Below are 22,500 nucleotides of genomic sequence, written 5' to 3'. Positions count from 1 at the left end.
GCCTGGAGAGGGGGGCCGGATGGTCCCGGGGGGGCTTTCTCACTCGTGGGGATACTGGGATGATAACCTCCTCCCTGAATCCAGTCTGGGCAGGCCGGCAGCTCTTTAGCCCCTTCTCTCTTTCTTCCCGACGGAAATCTTTGTTGATGCGTGGAGACCCAGACAGGCGGAGACGTCTGAGCGCTCCGTCACCGTCACTTGAATCCCAAAGTCGAGACGCGACTTCCCGCGAGCTTCGCTTACCCCCCCCCCCCTCCGATTCTCCCTGGTGACCAGACGGAATCGAGTCGGACCCGCCAATTCTCGTCCCTCTCTCGCGACGCCGCGGCGCAGCAGCGTCGACGAGGGCCGTGGGCCGCTGGGCCGGCAGAGGACGCCTGTCGCGCCTCACGCCCGCGCTGCCTCCATCGCTCCCGGCTCCTCCACCTGGGTCACGCCAGGTGCCAGAGAAAGGAAGGGGGGGCGGGGGGAGAGGAGGGAATCGGCAGAAGGAGGCCTGCGTTATCTCACAGGGCTGGAATGCAGATGGGAGGGGGGGGGAGGGAGGGAGGGGGGGGATTGGTGCTGGCAGGATCAGACAAGGCGTTGGGGGAAGGGAGAGGTACCCGAAGACGTGAACGGCTAGACGTGGCTGTGCAGACGGGGACTCACAAATGTAGATCAGGACGGCGCTGGGCAGGCTTCACGTTCCGAGAATCCGTCCCCATTCTCCGCCGGGGCGGAAGAGGAGGGGGTGTTGTCGTAACACACCGAGAGGAGGGTGAGGCAGGACCTGACAGGGAGAGGAGGGTGAGGCAGGACCTGACAGGGAGAGGAGGGTGAGGCAGGACCTGACAGGGAGAGGAGGGTGAGGCAGGACCTGACAGGGAGAGGAGGGTGAGGCAGGACCTGACAGGGAGAGGAGGGTGAGGCAGGACCTGACAGGGAGAGGAGGGTGAGGCAGGACCTGACAGGGAGAGGAGGGTGAGGCAGGACCTGACAGGGAGAGGAGGGTGAGGCAGGACCTGACGAGGAGAGGCAGGGAGATGCATCGCTGAGATACTGGCTCTGGAGAGATGCTGGAGTCTGATGAGGTGAAATAGGAAGCGGGGATTTGGCTTATCTCACTCCGGTTGGCCACCTTCATCTGCTCCGTCTCAATCAGGCGTCCTCCTGACCGACGCTTGATTGGAATGACATGAGGAAAAACACTTTCGCTCAAGTAATGCAGAAGGGCCACGGCCTGGAAAGCATTCAGCGCTGTCTAACTTCCAAACAGGTTCTATCCATCAGGGTTTATGGGATGTGTTTATCGCTAGCGTTCTCTGGGCCAAGGCGTTGGAATGAGCAGTACCACACCTCGTCGGTTGTGAACCTTACCGTGGCTGCGTGTACGTGACTGAATATGATCCCTTTTAAATGTCTTGTTAAGCAACACGGGGAAATCCTATTTTCTTTTTGGCCTCGTACACTCTTGCACTGTATGTAAAAGCCATCTCACGGCAAAGGAAGTTATCCAACAAAGGCCGATCAGAGAGGAGAAGTGAGGGAATGGGTTCGAAAACAGACCTCTGAATGGAACTGTGCCTGAGCCTGTGAAAACGATTCCTCGCAAACCCTGTTCATGTATCTCCTTTTACCCTGTGAGGAGAACTTTCCACTTACCCCTTCATTTCAAGTCATTCTCGTCAAACAGAAAATATGGATTATTGCCCATAATGCATTGCACCCGGTCCATGACCTCATGTCTGGCCCGACGCTCCACCCAGACTCTGGCTGTGAGGCTGCGACGCAGGTGCTGCCATGATGTAGCACAAAGTGAAACGATTGTTATTAGAGAAAGCACATCCAGTGAACCCGAGGACAAAGGGCCTCGAGGGTCACGAAGCAACGTCTAACTTGATACATGGTTCTGGCCCACCGCATAGCCCCCGTCGAGGGGGGGAGGGGAGGAACGTCGAATCAAACGACCTCCCTTCCTCTGGCCACAGAGGAAGGCAGATCTCTTTCAGGTGTTAGCTTTGCACTCAAACTCATTTTTTTCCGATGAGTACTACTTTGTGCTGTCTGCGTAAGCCCCAAGTGCTGTATAACTAACGCCTTGTAAATGCTCTGCCAACATCCTAGGAACCACAGAGCCTACAGACTTTCGAGGAAATGACACAGGTGCAATAACAGCACTGTGGCACTGTTCGCGTTCATTCGACAGCCTTTCTTTAAAGCTACCTATTATGCTACCTCGCTGTTTATTCCAAAGGCACAGAGTAAGCATTTGAAAAGTGACGACTATGACAATCATAGCTTGTATTGAACAGACTGGTATGTCTGCTGCGTATTCACAAGCCGTCTCCATAAAGAGCCAGACTTGGCGATCCTGAGGAAATGCACAAACCGTCGACGTCTAGACACGTTGAGTTACTGCCTAAAGACCAGAGGCAACATTTTTGGTTGTGAAGATCATATGTGGAAGGAGGGAAGATTTCAGACAGAAACAAAGGCCAGTTGAAGTTGACGTTATTGAGGCCGTTGGATGATAAGGGGGTGGAGCAGGGAAAGGAAAGTAGCACCAGGATGTTACGGATGTAGTCGTTTAGCTGAAGTGCTGAAGTGGAGTTAAGGCTGACGTTGCACTTCTGTTTGAGACAAGAAAGTTTTCTGGGATCAATGCTGGTCCGCTATTACCTTTCCCTTCTCCTTTTCTCTCCTCCCTTTTCTCTCCTCCTCTCCTCTCCTCTCCTCCCCTTTCCTTTCCTTCCTCCTTTCCTCTCCTCCCTCTCCTCCCCTCCTTTCCTCTCGTCCTTTCCTCTCCTCCTTTCCTCTCCTCCTTTCGTCTCCTCCTTTCCTCTCCTCCTTTCCTCCCCTTTCCTTTCCTACCTCCTTGTCTCTCCTCCCTTTTCTCTCCTCCTCTCCTCTCCTCCCCTTTCCTTTTCTCTCCTCCTTTCCTCCTCTCCCCTTTCCCCTTCTCTCCCTCCATGTCACGTCCGTCTGTTTGTCTTCGAGGTTTCCTACTCCCTGTGAGTTTTTCCCCCTCTTGCCAAGTCCTGGTGAGGCTGCCCTCGGAGAGCGTCTGTGCGCCTGAGAGCCGCTTCCAGAAGAGAAACAGAAGCGAGCCGGGCGTTCTCCGGCCCTCCAGCACAAAAGGGGGTCTATCTCCGTCTCCCGGTAGCTCCTCACACGGCCTCTCGGTGTCAGGCCCGAGGGCTGGGTTACCGCGGGCACTCCCCCCCCCCCCCCCTCCCCCCCGCGCGCATTGACGAATGAAAAGCTCTTAGGTAGCCTATCGGACTCTCCCACCCCTGGGGACTCCTTCGTCCATCCTCACCCTGCTTCCCTGCCCTCCCCCCCCCCTCCCCCCCAACCACTCCCTGCTGGACCTGACAAATGACCAGCGCCTCGCGGCGCCAGCACACCGACAGCGGGGAGAGGCGGATGGTGGAGTCCCCTGGTCGGTCCCTGAGTCAAGGCCTCTTAATGGCCCCTCTATATTTACCCCCTAATTACCCCCCCTCTCATTTCCCCTGCGTCAGTGACCATGAACTTGTCACTGAGGGGGCTGGAGGAGGTGGAGCGGAGGGGGGCTGACACCCCAGATCACGTTGAGGGCACCGTGAGAGGAGAAGCAACGACGCAAAGCATATGGTCGTTGTCGTTGAGCCTGTGACCCTGCGCTCGCGAAGGTCCTATGAGGAAGCAGACAGGTGGGATGGACGGAGGGGGGCGTCAGGAGACGTCGCCGGGGGAACAAAGACAGACTCCATCCAATAAATCCATCATAGTTGTGTTGATGCAGCTGACTGGGAGAGTGTTTTGCTTTAAGTGCCAAGTCAAAGGTCAACAGAGTGAGGGGGGGAGGGAGAGAGAGAGATGGATGCTTGGTTCGTTCACACCAGCTCCGTCTCATTATTCAACCCTTCCCTGACCTCCCCCACCCCGACCCCGACCTGTGGCTCCACCGCTGACCACCTCCAGACCACACACCACTCTCCCCTGCCAGCGACAACGCGGCACAGCTAATACAATAAACACGGCTTCATCGCCATCTTTACAGGGACTAGCTGCCCCCCGCACCATGCACGCCCACACACCCTACACCCACACACACCCGTACACCCACACACACTCATACACACACATACTTTTTCACACACACACAAGGCTGGCTAGCCAGCAGCTCAGACAGCACCATTGGGATAGGCCCAGAGTAAACAAAGCGAGGAACCCGCCCAGCGTTGTCCATGTTCACCAGAACCCTGGGATTAGAACCAGGCAGACTGCCTCTCTGCAGGGCACAACTTTACTGCGTTAACAAATCCTATAAATATGTAGCTCATCTTTTTTGGCATCGCCACTGCTTTTTTCTTTCTTTTTTTTGGGGGGGGCGGGGTACTGAAAAAACATAATTCTCAGTGAGCTGTAAAGAAAGTGATTTTGGCCGGAGTCATTGTGTGTTTTCACTGGTGGAGGGCTGCTGAGTGGAGGACGAGGCAGTTGGATGAGAGGCTTTGTCTCGCATTTTGGATGTTGATGAGTATAACAGGCCGAGAGTTCTTATTCAGTGATGCGGTTTACTGTCACCGTTTTTCGTCCTGTGATGACTGAAGGCACCTCCATCTCATCTTAACTTTCACCCTCGCAGTCTCCACTCCGTTTCCTGCGACCAGCATTGCCCTCCTAATCTTCCAGACCCACCCCACCCCCATCCCCGGGTCTTGATTCTGATCAGGCATGGACCAGGCATCTTGCCCCCCCCCCCCCCCCCGAGATAATCCCAGATTATTTTGGAGCGTGTTACGGTCAAAATGGGCCTTCCCATTAGACCCCCCTTGTGACCTTTCACCTTTGACCTGTGACCCCTGGGCGGGGGCAGGCATCTGTTCATCTAGGCCTGTGGAGCACAGAGTGTCCGTGTTTGTTTTGTAGACTCCGGTCATCCATCACCCCTCACAAAGTGTTCATCATCAAGTCATTCCCCCTCCACTTGCCCGGCACTGTGTGGAATGGCTCGCTATTTTCACCCTGTTTTCCTTGATTGGCCAGTGTGTTACTTGGTTGATGGAAAGATGACAAAGCAAGATCTTCTGGCGGCTCTCCCAGGTCTTCTGCAGTTCTTCGGCCCTCTCCGCCGTTCTTCATCTCCGTTTTTTTCCTCCTTTCCTCTTCACCTCCCTCGTTGTTTCATCCTCTTCATCGTCACTTCTCCATCCACCTCTCTGTTGATTAATACCGGGGATTCGAAGATGGGGTTTTAATGAGGAGACGGGATATGAGGTTCACGCGTAGAGAGAGAGAGACAGAGAGAGAGAGAGAGAGAGAGAGAGAGAGAGCTTGAGAGAGAGATTGAAAAAAGAAAAAGAGAGAGAGAGAAAGAGAGAGAGAGAGAGCTTGAGAGAGAGATTGAAAAAAGAAAAAGAGAGAGAAAGAGAGAGAGAGAAAGAGAGAGAGAGAGAGAGAGAGAAGGGGGGGGTGTGAGGGGAAGAGAAGCAAATCATCTACCCTGTTGGTTGATCTTCAGATCATCCGCTTCGCCCCCGATGCTTTAATTAACCTCTCCTGTCATCCAAAAAGCAGAAATAGATTTTTTATAATCTCCTGTTTCCAGTCCCCAACAGAGTGCTGCTGCAACAGAACAATCAATGTTTCCTCCTCCTGACTGGAGCAGGGGGAGACAGGTGGCCCTGATCTGGTGTGGAAACGAAAGAGCCTCACTGTTGCACTGTGTCTATATACACACACACACCACAGAAGCACACACACACACACCAAAGAGCCACACAGACACACACAACACCGCAGGGACCACAGAGAGCCTTGGAGTGACAGAATCCGGAAGCTAAGAGATAAGACGTAATCTCGGACCAATTATTTCCGTCTGACAGGCGAAGGTAAACACTAATCAGCTCCGGTGACACGTGTTCAGAGTCAATAACCTGGGCCGTGGGCGGGTGTTCAGGGCCTGATTATGAGGTGTCGATGGGAGGCAAACAGACAGAGGGCTGTCTGTCACCGCGACGACGAGACCCCCCCGCTGGGCTCTCGGCGATGTCCTGGATGTCCTCTCTCTAACGCTGTTCAGCATGAAGGAATGACCCCCCTCTAGCTCCCCCCCACCCCACCCCCCCCTCCCCCGCCTCGTTCACTCGCACGCTCATTGAACACATATTTACTCCCACACGCCACGTGCCTTCCAGCAGACGGGAGATTTAAGCGATCTTTCTCGATGAAGAAACATCGCTCCTTTTATGTCCGCAAAGAGTGGGAGAGATTGAGGGAAAAAAAGGATCGCACGAAAGAGAAATTGACGAGGGGGCATGGGGTGAAAGGTGTTGAGATCATTCCCCCCCCCCTTTTGTGGAGCTTTCCAACACATACAATCCATAGTGAAGGTGCATTCGCAAACCCCTTCAAAGGACATTGTAAATCCTGTATGAATCCCGTATATATCTACCGACTGTAGTCGGACAAGGATCTTGAGACGGCGCTCGCATCCGCGCCGACAGACGCACGGGCTGGAGACGAGCCAGAGCTGGGTGGAGCCACGGCTCCCGGGATGAGACGGGGGACATGAGTGGAGATGGGGAATTCAGACCACATACCGGGGATGCCTGGACAGGTATGAGGGATTCCGCTGCGGTCGGCACCTCTTTGCTGCAGGGGGGGGGGGGGTGGGGGGGTAGGAGGTAGGAGGGTAGGAGGGTGGGGGGGGGGTGCAGGTAGGGTGGAGGTGGTAGCCGCCCGGACAGGTACGAGGGATTCGCTGCGGTCGGCACCTCTCGCTGGCGGGAGAGGAGGCTAGGAGGTAGGGGGTAGGAGGGGGGGTAGAAGATCCTCTGGCCTGACAGCAGTGATTGAGTGGATCGGACCTACATTTACATTTAGTAGAGTTGGGAGACGGGAGGGGACGAGGGTGCGGATGAATCACACCAACAGGTGGACGTAGCACCCGGCTCATCTTACCGGCAGATGTTTTATAGACACCGAAAACGGCTCTGCGGTAGAGAGCTTGTCCGTCCTGTTTGACTCAAGAGCCATAACAGTCTGTTCGTAAACGAAGGAGATTATCCCATGGTCCTAAATCGTCTTAATTCTCTGCCGTGCCAACGGCAAATGCGAGAGGCGTGCCTCCAGTTCATAAGGTTTCTGGGCTTGTTACATCCCATAATCTAGTAGGGATGACTTTCCCTGCTCTCTCTTTATGTCTCTGCTCTCTCTCTCCGCTTCCCCTCTCCTGTCTATCTGACAGTTGTGTCAGATGGCAACGAACAACCAAGGAGTCCTCGTGATCTTGTTGCCACACGATCATTCCACACCGCCTCGGGTACTGAGAGTCATCCAAATGGCGCCGTGATTAAACCAGACCGCAACAAAGACTTTGCAACAGTACCATAAAAAGAACAAAACACGTTTTAGCATGTGCACTGCAAAGGCAGGAATACCTCTTTGCCATAGCCTTAGGAGAGCTTTAGCTAAGGAGGGTGTCTCTCACCGGGAGCGCTGCTTGGCCTTCGCACTGCTCTGCTGTAGGTGTCCGCGAAAGGATTACTAATCTGATCACGAGGAGGCAGTTGTCCTCTTTGTGCCTTGTGCCCCAGCCTCTCCTCCGTGTCCCTGCCTATACCTGCTGTGCTTCTGCGCGCCCAGGAAGAGACGGGCACTGTTGGAGGACCAGCATGCTCCTTATTCAAACTCCTTAGATCCTTATTCCAAACGATTAAACCCCCCTTGTTTTTAGGCCTAGTTGCTCATCGGAACGGCAAGTCAGTCAGGAACCTGTTCCATCTCTACACTCCGCGCACCACACACACACACACACACCTTGCCTGCTAAATGACCCCAGAGTCTACCCCCCATCCATCTTCACCCCGTATTCATGCAAGGGCCTGCCACGCTGTGCTTTTGGCAGTCTGTGCTTCTCAGTCACCCAATTTGAAACAAGAGACACAGACTGTGTGTCTGGAAGTGGAGCTACCAGGAATGTACCCAGAACAACCCAGCACCAAGCCCATTTTCCCTTCCAAGTGTTGTTTTGGGCTTAACAACGCCAGAGATCTAACCCATTATCTGTTCACGCTCGTGACTTACAACGTAGGAGAGGATTCGAAAGAACTCCATGGACTCAGACTTGGTGATGATGATGTGTATTTTGAGATTGTTGGATGCTTTGAGCTCTCCACAACACAATTACATGAAATGTCCCACTCGAAAAACAAACCACAGACCAGAGCGCAGACGACTGTAAGCTTCGAGAGCAATTATTCTATTTTAAAAGGGTTTCGTTACATGGTTGTTTTGATAGTATTCCAAGGTGGGGAACGTGCACCTCACTCGTGTATTTTGTTAACTATCCGTGCCCCTGATTAGGCAAAAGCACACCCCAAAGCTATTGAGTGTCTCGCTACTTAAACATTATTGTAAGTTCTCTCCGATGGCTGGGATGTTATTGCAGATTGATTTTCTTCTCTTACGCCAAACTGAAAATCTTTTTGCTTCTAGCAGCCAGTAATCACATCATTATGGGTCCTCTGTGTGGCTATGCTTCAGCCATCTTTATCTGGTCATAATAAGCCATGTGATGTGATAACAGTCGGATCAAATGATCTGGACAGATCGTTGGAGTTGAGGTGAACCATCTGCCCGGACAGACAGACAGACAGACAGACAGACAGACAGACAGACAGACAGACAGACACCTACAGCTGGCTGTTGAGGGACCGATAAGGTGTTTGATGGATGTTACCCAGTAACAAGAAATCCATCCGTCTGTCCGTCTGTCCGTGTGTGTGTCCGGTGACCTTGGGCCTGCTTGCGTCTTTGGCTCGAGGTATCACCACAGTCCAAGAGCACCCAGCGGTCCCTCTCCAACGGCCGTGAGCGCTAATCTGAGTGGCGAGGTGATGAATGCGAGATGTCAGCTGGTGACGGCGTGTCCTCTAAACCCGGCGTCTCCAGTGTCTTGCCAAAGGGGGGCGGGGAGGGAGGGAGGTGGCGGGTGGGGTGGTCTGGGCGAGGGAGGCTTGGCGCCCCGCCGATGGCCAGGGCTGACGACATGGCAGCGGTTGAACCGCCCGACCTGGGTGTTTACGGAGGAAGATGACCTTTTACTGCACTGGCTGTGTTGAGTTTGTGGTGTGTTCACATGGATGTGTGTGCGTGCGTGTGTGTGTGTGAATGGGATATAAGGTATCCAGTGTGGATATGCCCTCTTCAGTCTGCTGCCATCACCGCCTGCACCTGTGTCCTTGCTCTAGTTACTGAGTCTAGTTACAGAGCAGGTGTGCGTCTGCTCCCCCCCCCCCGGGCATGCGTGCGTCCGTGCGTGTTTGCGTGCTTCCGTCCGTGTGTGATTGTCTACGGTGCGGCATGGGGGAAACGCCACGAGGGGAAGGAGATACCCGCCGGTCGTCTCTGACTCCCCCCCCCCCCCCCCTCAGCGTGTGGCGAGGCTAAACCGTGACCACGCCGTGAAGGAGGCGCGCCAGCCGAGCCTCAGAGCCGGCGGCGGCGGCGGAGGAGGACTGGCGTCGGTGTCGCTCCCTCTCTCTGCCTCCGACCGGCTCCGAGCGGCACTTCGGAGAAACACTCAATCTCCACAAGGACAGATGTGGAGCATCAGCTGTTGTCTGGACTTTTTTTTTTTTTTTTCACATAGATATCATCAGTCGCCTTCCCACTTTCTCTTCTAAGTTCAGTGGACCTTACCATTCGGGGCCAGGGCAGGGGGAGTGTGTGTGTGTGTTTGTAGGGGGGGGGGTGGTGAAGGAAGACACCAGGGTGGTTTGTGTGTACCCGTTGGACTGGATAGTGAGCAGGACCTCCATGGTAGTGTCCCGTTGAAGCAGGAGCGGGATCGACTTTCCCCGGACTTCCCAGAGGCCCACCTCGAGAGACCCACCCCCCCCCACCCCGTTTCAGATGGCCTTGTAACCAGCCAGCTCCGAGGTGAACTCCCCTTTCCTCTCCCCGGGCCACTAATGGAGCCATTTTCATACCACACCAGTTTAGAGTAACAGCATCATGGGAGACAAAGTGGCTCTCTGTGTTTCAGACCTCCGACTCTCTGCCCTCGTGTCACACACCGAAACCGCACGCACACACACGCTCCCCCATTGGCTCTCTCTCGCACAAAGCAGGCATTAAGGCCATATGCCATTCGTTGGCGACAGATTACGTTTCTATTCTTTTTGGCTCACCAAAGTGAGCGCTCCAATGGAGTGCCTGCACTCGAATGGCGCTAATGGACTGGATTGTTCTTTGTTTCTGGTTGGGTTTCCGTCTCTCTTACATGTCTCTACCGGTGGCACTCCACACATGAGGGGTTCGTGTTACATGTCCTCCTATGGTAGGTCAGATCCGAGATCATGTTCAGGCCCTGGCCAGGGCAGTGTGCTCCCATCTCTCCAGTCCTTCTCCGCTTCCCAGACCAAACAGTGCAGGCGATGGCTTCTGCTGATAACACACGTGTGACATTTCACCGTGAGGTCCCGCCTGGGATCGTGCCCCTCCCTTGCTGTGTCTACGGGTGTCTGTGACAGAGAGCGCGACCTGGGTTTGTTTCCCCGTCGCCCCTTCATCCTCTTCTTACCATGTGACAGAAGGGAGAAAGGTTGGTTGTGTGGGTTCTGTTTGCGGAGGTGTCTCTGACCACACTGTGCCAGCGACGGTGCCTCACGGGGGCCTGTAACAGCCGGTTGTGGAGGTTCACGCAAAACAGCCAAACGTAAACATCATATCAGTCTCGGCCGGGCGTCACGCCACGGCTGCTACTGTATGTGGGCAGGATTGTTTGAGGTCTTGATTTGCGAAATAGTTTATGAGGGGTTGAAGTTTAGCATGGCACAAGGGTATATTTTCTTCCCCGTGCCTAGATGTGTTTGGCTCCATTTTATATGGTGGAAACAGGATTTTCCAAAAGAAAATAAGTCACTTTTATAGTTCTGGCACAGAAGAACATCTCGCCTGAACTGACTCCTATCATAAAGACAAATCTCTGTGTGGTTTGGATGTGTTTTCTCAGTGTATACCGTGTGGCTACGACCCAACCTGCATCCACCCTCTCTCCTCTCCTCTCCCTTGCAGAGCTCAAGTCCACTGGCACGGCTCACCACTTCTCCTTCCTGCTCAACTCGACGGACTACCGGATCCTGCGCATGGACGAGGACCACGACCGCATGTACGTGGGCAGCAAGGACTACATCCTGTCGCTGGACCTGCACGACATCAACAAGGAGCCTCTCATAGTAAGAGAAGCGCCGTCTCGTCGGCTAGCTGCGAACCTTGCGGGGCGCCCGGAGCTCTAAATGGGACCTTCTCTCTCCCTCAGATCCACTGGCCCGTGGCCGCGCAGAGGAGGACGGAGTGTGTTTTGTCCGGGAAAGACATCAACGTGAGTACAGATCCCGTGTCCTCACCCCAAACCCCCAATCCACCTCGACTTCCGAGTACTTCGAGTTTGAGTACTAACCCCCTTCCTCCTTCCCGGCGACTTTACACGAGCCGCGACGAGGCGTCACCGACTCGGAACTCCAGGTTGCTCCCGAGTCGTTCTCTCCGCGAGCTCTGACAGGCTGAATCCTGTGAGGGTCTCTAAACGTCGTGACCTCTGACCTGGAGTTCATCATATCAAGTCAACTTCCCCTAGACGATGCTTTCCCCCCCGGCTGCAGCAGATCGGCGTGAAGGGTTCAAATCCCCTCCGCACCCACTCACAAACGCACACACTCACAAATGCACACGCTCTCAAATGACACACCCACCACCACAACCCGCCCCCAAAAGTGGAAAGCATTCAAATTCCCAGATCTCAAAACCCGATCCGCCTCTGATTTCTCTTTTGATTTGTTCGCACATGTCGACATCCCCCCACCTTCCATCCTGGGGGGGGGGGGGGGGGGGGGGGGCACAGTGACAGTCGCTGAGGGGGGTAGATGAGGGGCTCAGGATAATAACCCAGGCCCCCTGCTGTTAGAGAGAGAGCAGGCTGCTGTTTATCCAACTGGAATGTTCATTTAGACACACTCAGTGACCCGCGCCGCTCACCGCCTCTGGCAACCTTGTATGGGCCTCTGTGTGTGTGTCTGTGTGTACGTGCATGTATGAGGGTGACGTCTGTGCGAGCGCGCGCGTGCGCGTCTGAGCGCGCGAGGGCGACACGTCGAATTGCGCCTCGACTCAAGAGACGAAATTGGCCGTCGACATCTCGGCAAACCTGTGTTTCTTTCGGGGGTGACAGATGATGACAATTCAGAAGCAATTCAGAGGGGTTGTCAGTTCAGGCGGGAGGTCAAAGGCAATCATGCCTACAGCTCTCTCTGTGGGGGGGGGGGAGCCTCTGTGCAATGAATAATAGACACGCACGCACTCACACACACACACACACTAACATTCGTATTGGGGCATCTGTCATGTTGCTAGGGTCTGTTTGAAATGGCTTATCTCTTTCCCCACCGAGCCGTATTGTGGTTTGTACATCATTTTTTTTTTCTTCCTCTTTCCAGCTGTCACTTGCGTCCCCCGCCACACGGCATGCAGAATTAGCGGAGATCTAATCTGCCGGCCTGCCTCCCTGCTTCCTGGCTGTGTGTATGTGTGTGTGTGTGTCACAGTGTGGGTCTTGCTGTGGTTCCAGACAGCTGGCAGGACCGATTAGAACCTTTAGAAGTCAGACCAACACTACTGTTGCTATTAAGTGCTCCTTGGTTTCTGGGGAGCTAAACCTGCTCCAAAGACTGTGCCACGGATGAGCTCTGCCACACATACAATACCCCTCCCCCCTCTCCCCATCCCCCCCTCCCCCCCTCTCCCCCCCCTCCTCATCAGCACTCGTAGTCATCAGAAATGGGAGCTGCTTTGTTTTGGTCTGAAAGAACAGAAGGTCTTTTATCAAGACGTATACACGTTTCTGTCGGCGTTCTCGGTTTTCAATATTCCCAAGGGATTTTGTTTCCCATTGTTCTGCACGTTCATGTAATTATGTGTGAATGACTATTTCATTTCAGGAGACGTTGTTCTTCACGTCGGTGCGGTTGTGTCTCCCTGTTCTCCTGTAGGGGGAGTGTGGCAACTTCATCCGCCTGATCGAGCCGTGGAACCGCACCCACCTGTACGTATGTGGGACGGGCGCTTACAACCCCGTCTGCACCTATGTGGACCGAGGCCGCAGGTCCCAGGTAACCAGAGACACGTCTGACCTTCCACGGGGACACGTTGACCGTCTCCCTCTCTCTCTCTCTAGTCTATCTGTATCTCTCTCTCTCAGTGTCTCTCTCTCTCTCTGCTATTGGACCTGTCGATCCGTCACGGGTCGATAATCTCATTTTGCTTCTCGTCGCTGTCTGTCACGGGCTGTTCTTCTCGTCTGTCATTTTCCGCTTCCTAGTTTTCCCTGATTTGCTTTATCCGGGAACGCCCTTCCGTTTCCTCCTGCAGAGGGAAGCGTGTCGACAGTTGATCTGAAACAACTGTCCCCAGGGGCACCACCCTGTGTGCTCTCACCACCCTCACCTGTTTCGAGGCAGCAGAGCCTCGTCGTTAGCGGCCTCTCCGCCGTCCGTCTGGGAGCCTCTGAAAGGCTATCATTACTGGTGGAGCCCCTCATCCATCAGCGGGCTTGTAACTCGCCCCTCCCCTTCCCTCCCCTCCCTCCCCCTCTCTCTCTCTCTCTCCCTCTCTCTCTCTCTCTCTCTCTCTCTCTCTCTCTCTCCCTCTCCCTCTCCCTCTCCCTCTCTCTCTCTCTCTCTCTCTCTCCCTCTCTCTCTCCCTCTCTCTCTCCTCCTCTCTCTCTCTCTCTCTCTCTCTCTCTCTCTCTCTCTCTCTCTCTCCTGTTGGACGGCCATTGGAGCGGCAGCAGCTGTTGTCCCCCAGTGTGCACTTACAGTTACGATTCCTCCTGTTTAGTCTCACCGGTTAATTGGAGAATTGGGTTTCAGTGTCGAGACCAGCCGTCCTACTGTCAACCCCCCCCCCCCCCCTCACAAGGCCCTGTAGCTGTGTCATTTAAACTGTACAGATTTTCTTAAGTGAAATTAGAGGTGGGAACAGAAAACTGTTTGTCCAGGAATCCTCCCAGTTGACTGGAGGACTCCCATACGTCGGCGGACGGCCCCAGAGCTACTCCAGATATTTCCTCGCGCATTCTCGCGTTTTTCCACTCGCTGCTTTCTCTCCGAATTTCTTTTCACCTCTGCTTTTTTTCGTCCTGATTTCTCTTCTCTTTATGTTGTGACGAAACGTATGTCTGCGGAAGCTACTGGATGCATGCCCTGGTGCATTTCATGCATGTTCTTTGTTCTTCACCGCTAATTCTTGCACGCAAACACAATCTCTGAACCTCTCGTGACATCTCCAGTCTGATTCCATCGGACGCTTTAGTGTTCTCTCAGAGCTAATCGTTCTTCAGTCTTTTTCCTTTCTCCATCCCGTTTCTCTTCATTTCGTACACTCTTTCCTTTGGGCTGTTGCCGTCATGGTTCCCACCGGCGTTCTTCTTCACGGTTCTCCTGTGGGTCGTCTCCAGAGGACTGTAGGGTGGGTGGTCTGGGGTGCTCGTGGTGGTAATGCCCACGGCACGCTGTGTCATCTCCTCTGTTCTAGGGCTCCCTCTACCTCCAGGCACCTCAGTCAGGAGGGAGGACCAGTCGGGCAGCAGACTTCAGCACCACAGCAGGGCCTCTGGAGCTAAAGGTGGGCCGTGGCTTGGGGGACCCTCTGGGCCCGGGCGTTGGGTTTAGGTTCGGAGCCCCTCTTCTGGGTCTGGTCGGGGTCTCGATCGGGTCTGGGTTTGGGTTTGCGTCTTAGGGACTGGGACTACATCTGGCACGTCAGCAAATCTGGATGCGGCGTCCATCTTTAATCTCAGTCGTCCAAACGTTATACATGGATGGTGCTGAATGGGGAAGATAATGGAGCGAAATGGTGATTGAAGATATGTGGTGTCTCTAGACAGCCCAGAGAAAGGTGATAGGGTTATTGAGGATTCCATGAGGGTTCAACAGTGGGCATGTTGAGGTCATGTTTGGTGTCATGGTGCAACCAGTTATTACCATAAAATGCCCTTAGGTTTCATGACCATAATGAATGATACAAACAATGCATAGCACAATGCTTTGGACTTGGCCTATGGTTCATTTTGGCTCCACTGTTTGCTGAGACAGAGTTGCTGAGTATTTGCCAAATCACTCAGAGCCATCCAAGACAAACAACAGCGATGGGGGATTACCATAACTCGAGTCTTTCCATAGAGTTCCACAACGAGCTGTAAAATATGCTCAACTTGTGACCCCGTAACATTTACTGTCAAAGCTTTGTAATACATATGCATTTCTTGCAATGTCAAAATCTCGAATCCTTCCAGTAGCCTGGAAAACAAAAGAAAACGTTGTTCTGCCGAAACACAAGCCGATCAAGGGGAGCCTCTCTGGGATGAAGCCTATAGGCCAGAAACCACAGACACCATCAAGGTCCAACTGGCTGTTTTAACTGAGAAACAAATCTGCTTTCATTGGTGCATTAGTATTCTAATGGGCTCACAGGGAATAATTGTGCTTTTCCAAAAGCCCTTTGAAGGAGGTACAAATGGTATAAAAAATACAGCGGCACAGATATTGGTTTGTGTCGCCTTGATTTGGGCCCCCACTGTGGTGAAACATATCCATCCGTCACAGTCAGGACTAGGCTGTCTGTCCAAGGCTGATCCCAGGCCTGCCAAGCTCTTGTCCTGGGCAGTGAGGAGCTGCCATCCGCCTCACTGACTCTAGAAGCTAGATGGAAGAGATCTGGAACTGTGTTCTGCTCTTGTCTCAAGATCTCCAGCTGGATAATAACTGATAACATGTGTGCTCTTGCTTTTGCAATCTAATACAGTGGCACCAACCCGAGGGTGACTTACATAGTCATTTGTTTCAGTGCTGGGCGGTGTGGTAACTCGTGTACATTCTTGTTGCCTGTCTGTTTATGACTGCAAACTATTCTATAGTGGCATGCTATTGCAGTATTGCAGCAAAATGTCAGGCAGTGATATTCTCATGTCCTAACACTTTCCCGGAAGGCCAGACACTCCGCCATCAGAAGTCACGGATGCCTTGAGTGTGGTAGAAGGAAGGGTATTCATGCTCGAAAGCCAAATGTGATTCATCGTTTTTCTCTTGTCTCTGCTTGTCTCTGCTTCCGGTCTTTTCTTCACTCAGGAGTACATTTTTCGGTTGGAGCCGGGCAAAGTGGATTCTGGGAAAGGGAAATGCCCGTATGACCCTAAGCTCAACAGTGTCTCGTCTTTGATCAGTAAGTACCAGTGCCCCCCTTATTTCAATATTTAAAAAACCGTCTCACCCTTATCCAGACTAATACCTTCCCATACATCTCACCAAGACACCATCTATATTTGGAGTCTTAATGATATTATTGCGACATCAAAGACATTCGTGATTTTAAATACCCTTGTACTTGGGCAATGCTACAGGCCTGGCCTGCGCCACTAAACGACATGACGTGTTTTGACTTGTCGTTCTCATGCTAAGCTAGCAGCAGGTGGTCTGCTCTGAGTTGTCAGCGGCTCGCAGATGGACAGTCTTGATGCTGACCTCTTCCTCCCTGTCTTGACTCTTCTGACCTTCTACCCCCCAGTGTGTGTGTGTGTGTGTGAGTGTGTGTGTCTAAAACCCCCTGTAGACCCAACCGACCTAACCCTTAGAGATCAGCCACCCTCCTGTACACAACTTGCCCACAGGGCTGTGCCACATACACACATACAAACAGACTGCTCTTACTTCAGTTGAATCGTTGCTTTGTGTCATTACTGCACACCTGGCATGGTATCACCTGTCATCCTTTCTTCCCCACCACCCTCTTCTCCCCCGATTTCTGACTGGCAGATGGAGAGCTCTATGCGGGGGTCTACATTGACTTCATGGGGACTGACTCGGCCATCTTCCGGACGCTGGGAAAGAATACAGCCATGAGGACAGACCAGTACAACTCTCGCTGGTTGAACGGTACGGTCCTCATTGGTTTAGCTCCCCCTCTGCGTGGTCGTTTCACACATGATAGACAGCCACACATCCTGGAGGAAGACGCTAGCCTCGTAGCTCCGTAGTGGGAGAGCATAGATAGAGTGGCGAGGGCTTGTCCCTGGAGGCTCTGCTGTAAGACCAGCACTGTAAAACGGGCCGACGTGTCTGGCTGTGAGATCCTGTATCGCTGGCTGTTTCTTGTCGTCTGCTCTTTCTCTCATGCTCAGGCTTCAAAGAGTCCCAAGATAACTCTCTCTCTCTTTCAGACCCCACCTTCATCCACGCACACCTCATCCCAGACAGCGCGGAAAAGAACGACGACAAGCTGTACTTCTTCTTCCGGGAGAAGGCGTCCGACATGGGCCAGAGCCCCATGGCCCAGTCCAGGATCGGCCGCATCTGCCTGGTGAGTGGGACCCCCCACGGAGCGACCGACCCAGTCGGGGCCTGGTCCTGGTGCCGTGTTGACGTCTAGACGTGCCCCACCCAGCACGTGCCATCTCCGGCTGTTCAACACCCCTGGAGACCCACACCACTTGCCCTCTCCCTTTTTCTTAACTGCCAGCCTACATACAGGATAACATATTTTCTTTTGAAGGCATGTTTTGGTTTCCTAATCATAAACTCTAACAGTGGGAGAGTTTGCCTTTGCCCCCCGCCGTGTAAACAGACATGGATGTATGCATACAAGCATGTGCTGGGGGTTTCGGAGCGATGTTTATTCAACAGTGTGAGTCCCGGTTGTGGTGTGGTTGTGTTTATGCTCGGGGGGGGGGGGGGGGGGTTAAGGGGGGACCTCTTGCTCTCACTGCACTGTGTCGCATATTAAATCCAATCCTGTCTGTCTGCCTGTCTAGGGTCTGTCTAGGTTTTGTCTGCCGTCTGTCTGTCTTTCTGTCCATGGTCAGTCTTCCCTCTGCCCCTATCCTCCAATGAATACTATAGCACCCCCTTGACACCAAATCAAATCAAATTGTATTTGAACAGCCATTTTTACGAGCAATGTCACAAAGGGCTTCCCAGATGCCCACATGACTGCACCTAAACAAACCTAAAACCCGCAGACTCAGAGCATATGGTTTAGAGTTTGTCTTTAAACATTTCCTTAACCGGTATGAAACAGATACAGTCATGGAACATTCAGACCAGGATACTGGTGCTGCAGGATTCCGGAGGCGAACAACCAAACCCAGACACATTCTTCTATTTGAACCCAGACACTCCGGAACGTCTAGTACCGCAGAACTTCTAGAAGTGCTAAGACTCCCATCCTTTTCCCACTCTTCACAGTTATTGACGTGTGAGAGGCTGTGGGCTGTTCTGTCACCCTGTTCTCAGGGTTTCTGCTCCCCACCTCTGATGTGTTCCCCCTCGGAGCCGGACGTGGCTCCTTCCTCTGAGTCATCGCACACAGCTGTTTGGTTGGATCGATGTGGACTGTTCCACTTGCGGTGGTTTCCAGGGGGGTGTTTGACAGTGTCCTTTTACCCCTCCTCCCCCCCGCAGAATGACGACGGTGGTCACTGCTGCCTGGTCAACAAGTGGAGCACCTTCCTGAAGGCCCGGCTCATCTGCTCCGTGCCCGGGGCGGGACGGGATTGAGACGCACTTCGACGAGCTCCGTAAGTCGTCCTGCTTGTGTCCGTCGACACGGCCGTCGCCCGGCGTCGAGCGAGCAAGCTCGACGCGTGCTCAACATCAGCCGCACTCCCTTTTCATTTGACGTGTCACGAACGATGTCGGCTGTGGCGCACGCACGCACAGGCACCGACGTGGGAATCGTGTACGTGCGGTTTTCTGGAACAGTCTGAGGTTTATGTCCTCTGGGTGACTGATGATCCACATGTTAAGAGTTAGCGAGAGGTATATCACGACTGTGTTTCTGACGAGAGGGAGACAGACCGACAGAGAGAGAGAAGGGGAAAATGATGATGAATGATGATCTACTGGGTGACCCTGCTGTACTCAAATTGTAGCTTCGGGCGGCTATTAGAGGCAAACTTCCCTCATCGTTGAATGACACGGTGTGTTTTTCTTCTGTCAGTGCCACGGTCCCTCTGGGGGGGGGGGGGGGGGGGGGTCAGGGGTTGACCCAATCCTGAGCACAGGCAGGGTCCACCCCTCCCAGTGAGGTCACATGGTAGACCTGACTTACAGTACACCAGCCCTGCCGTCTGAGCTGTGGTTCCCCTCAACCATGGGCAGCAGATGAGTGATGTCTGCCTGGTGCTGGTGGAGCTGGGAGGAGGCTCAGAGAGGGGTCAGGCAGAAAGGGCGAGGGGATGCTGGGAAACCTGGGGAGAAAAAAGGACTCAAAGCACACATCCTGCCCAGGCTGTCAGCTACAGCAGGTCCGCTAAAGACTGTAGATCTGAAGAGAGTTGACAGGCATCCCGGAGGGCCCATGTTTCAGTCCAAACTATGAGGAGGAATGGGTGTGTGTGTGTGTGTGTGGGGGTGTGTGTGTGTGTGGGGTGTGTGTGTGTGTGTGTGTGTGCGTGTGGGTGTGTGTGTGTGGGCGTGTGTGTGTGTGTGTGTGTGTGTGTAGAGATGTTATTGCCTGTTTTTGAAATATGATGTTGAAGGCTATTCTGGGCCTGAGTCATCTTGTCTGAGTGATCTTCTGCCTCGGATCAGCAGACACAGTCCCTTTTATTTGTATTTTGTTCCTTTGTCATCATTTTTGGAGCAATGGCTGTTTGTCTGGAAATGTTGGCTCTGTGTTCTTTTTGGTGTCACCGAGGGAGCAGTGTGGCTTTTATTACTGTTTGCTTGCCGTCCAAGTAGCCATCATGGAGACGGACGAATACTGTCTGCCGTCATCCGACAGCCCTCGTCCTCTGGTTAAACAGGACCATTGAGGAAAGTAGTTGCATCACTCATTCGTTTATTCTCTTCTCCCGCTGTCTGTCATTCCCTCTCTCTCATCCTCTCTCTTTCTCCACAGTAACGCTCTCGATATATATCCTGTACATATGCGATATTTCTTTCCGTCTTTCTTTGTCTCTCTATCTCCTACATGTCTTCTTTCTGTATTGCCCAGGTTCAGCACATGGGGCATCAGCCTCACGATCTTACCCTGCTCTGACAATTTAAAGTCAAAGTCGGTGATGCAACTTGTTTCATTTTTGTTTTATGGACGTTTTCTTTCCCCTCCCTCTCAGTCTGGAGCCGGGAGTTCTGTCAAACTGGCGTCAGATGGGTTACGAAACATCCCCAGAAGTTGCCAGAAGTTAATTCCTGCTCTTGTTTGCGCCCCTTCTCGTCGCCCTTTTACCCATGCCAGTAAAAAGGATTTTCTTTTGTGATGATTTCCAGCTCATAAATGTCAGAGCAATAATTACAACTGCTACAACTATGAGCGAATCACTACAAAGCAGGGGGGGGGGGGGGGGGGGGGGGAGGTGAAAGCTCCTCATGGTATTGGTTGGACATTCTCCATGCTACGATCCATACTGGAAAATAGGACTTACGCCTTTGGGTGGAAAAGTGAGGTTATATATATTAAATATGACTCTCAGTCCAGAGTGGGCTGTGTCGCTCTGTTGCATAGTGTCCTGAGAAGCCGGGATGTGACATAGATTGGAGTGGTGTGGGGTGAGGGCCTTGTGAAACCTGGGGTGTGCCACATGATTGCCCTGGTCTCATAGAAGCACAGCAAAAAAGTTCTAGACAGAGACAAGAGGAGGGTTCCATGCTTCATCTTATTGTATTAGATATTCGTAGTGACAGGCCTTCCCAGGGTGTCGTGGCTGTGTGCTCCTATAGCCTCTGTACTTCCTGGTCCATGCGAGTCATGAGATATTCTCCCCTGACTTATTTCCCTGGTCAGAAAACTGTCTGGAATGGTGTTTTTCTGGAGGTAGTCTATTTTGACTTGATTTAAATGTTCTCGTTCTTGTTTTTCCTTGCACTTTTTGCTCATTAAAGCCATTGGACGAACAGCCTCACCCCTTTCGAGTCCATATGGCTCCAATTTAAAGTCCTGTTCCTCCCGAGACCTCTGTGTCTAGAACTCTAACTCAGGATCGGGTGTTTGCTCAGGAAGGGCTGGGTGGATGGAAGACCTCGCTGTGGCCCCACGGGCCTCTCCTGGAACCTGCCTCTCGTGTCAAGGGAGGAAGGAGAACCTGTCTCCATGTCACGCTTACGGCTCACGGTCAAAGACATAAAGCCGCTGGCTAACGCGGCCAGGCCTGTACAGCCTGTAGGACAGACATCAAACGCCATCCCAAATCGACTTTTCAAAAACGATCCTCTACTATGGTATAGCCAACATACACGGTGCAGCACGACTTGAACTGCTCCTCTAACGGATTCTCTGTCTCTCTAACAGGGGATGTGTACATCCAGCCCACTCAGGACACCAAGAACCCAGTCATCTATGGCGTGTTCTCCGTTTCAGGGTGAGTACCGACTGACCGCTTTCACGACAAACCGAGCAAAGAAAACTCCTCCCGACTCGTGTCCTGTGTCTCCTGACCTGTTGATGCGAGCCAGATGGTCCGGGGCTTCCCTCTGTGCTCTCCGCTCCTCCATCCATATTCATTCTGCCTGAAGGCACCTGCTCGCCAGTCTCTCCGTTATTGAAGCGCTCCTCTCCTCGCATGCCGTGCCTGCCCGGCCCGACTACAAAGACCTGAGAGGAAATGGGCCCAGGGCTCTGAGGCCGAGGGTCCCCAGAGAGAGGGAGGGAGAGGGGGAGAGGGAGAGGGAGAGAGAGAGAGAGAGAGAGAGAGAGAGAGAGAGAGAGAGGGAGAGGGAGAGAGAGAGAGAGAGGGAGAGGTGGGGGGAGAGAGAGAGAGAGGGAGAGAGAGGGAGAGGGAGAGGTGGGGGGAGAGAGAGAGAGAGAGAGAGAGAGAGAGGGAGAGGGAGAGAGAGAGAGAGAGAGGGAGAGGGAGAGGGAGAGGGAGAGGTGGGGGGAGAGAGAGAGAGAGGGCGAGAGAGAGAGAAAGAGAGAGAGGGGGGGGGGGGAGGGAGAGAGAGGACGGCCCCTCATGGGGTCAGCTTTGATGACAAGCTGTCAGTCAGCACTCGGCATTAGGATTCAGGGAAGCGGTTTTCAAACCTCACGAGTGTAAAGGGAGACGTTGCGTGGACGTAAACGCTCGCAGAGGGAGCTGAAACACGGCGAGGCGTCACCAACGGGATCTGGCCGTCTCCCCGTCACATGTGCTCCAATCGCGTCCCCGTCTTTCGGCCGGTGGATCCCCCAGCCGGCGGCACGGTCGATGAGAACGGAAAGAAGCAGTAATGAGAGGTGTCTGTGACATCAGACATCAACACAGCCCGCCCTGCTCAGCGGCAGGGAGATGCCGGGCCTGATCACAGTCCCGCATGCGTGGGTGTTTGCCGCCGAACGTCATCGTGTCAAACGGGCTCGCCGGGCGCTTGGGTCGAATCGAGAGCGCGGCGCGCGTCATCGCGTGCGAGTATGCTCGTCGGGTGACCGCGAAAGGGTCCGGGTGACCGGCGTGTGCGTTCGAGTGTGGGGACGTGAGTGAGTTCGAATGGGCTCGGT

The 22,500-nt window shown here is 53.5% G+C and overlaps 1 protein-coding gene across 1 annotated transcript in view; it reads left to right on the top strand.

Annotated features, from left to right (window-relative positions):
* Positions 1-22,500, top strand: part of sema3fa (sema domain, immunoglobulin domain (Ig), short basic domain, secreted, (semaphorin) 3Fa) — a 47,699-nt gene that overhangs the window by 19,343 nt on the left and 5,856 nt on the right. Inside the window, 10 exon segments of the mRNA XM_047025314.1 lie at positions 11,053-11,213; positions 11,297-11,359; positions 13,023-13,142; positions 14,566-14,655; positions 16,158-16,251; positions 16,842-16,961; positions 17,246-17,385; positions 18,486-18,560; positions 18,562-18,601; positions 21,316-21,385. Of these exon segments, the coding sequence (XP_046881270.1) occupies positions 11,053-11,213; positions 11,297-11,359; positions 13,023-13,142; positions 14,566-14,655; positions 16,158-16,251; positions 16,842-16,961; positions 17,246-17,385; positions 18,486-18,560; positions 18,562-18,601; positions 21,316-21,385 (973 nt within the window).

This window comes from Hypomesus transpacificus, chromosome 9, assembly GCF_021917145.1.
Source record: "Hypomesus transpacificus isolate Combined female chromosome 9, fHypTra1, whole genome shotgun sequence".
Taxonomy (NCBI): Eukaryota; Metazoa; Chordata; class Actinopteri; order Osmeriformes; family Osmeridae; genus Hypomesus; species Hypomesus transpacificus.
This window is presented reverse-complemented; position numbering and strand designations above follow the sequence as displayed.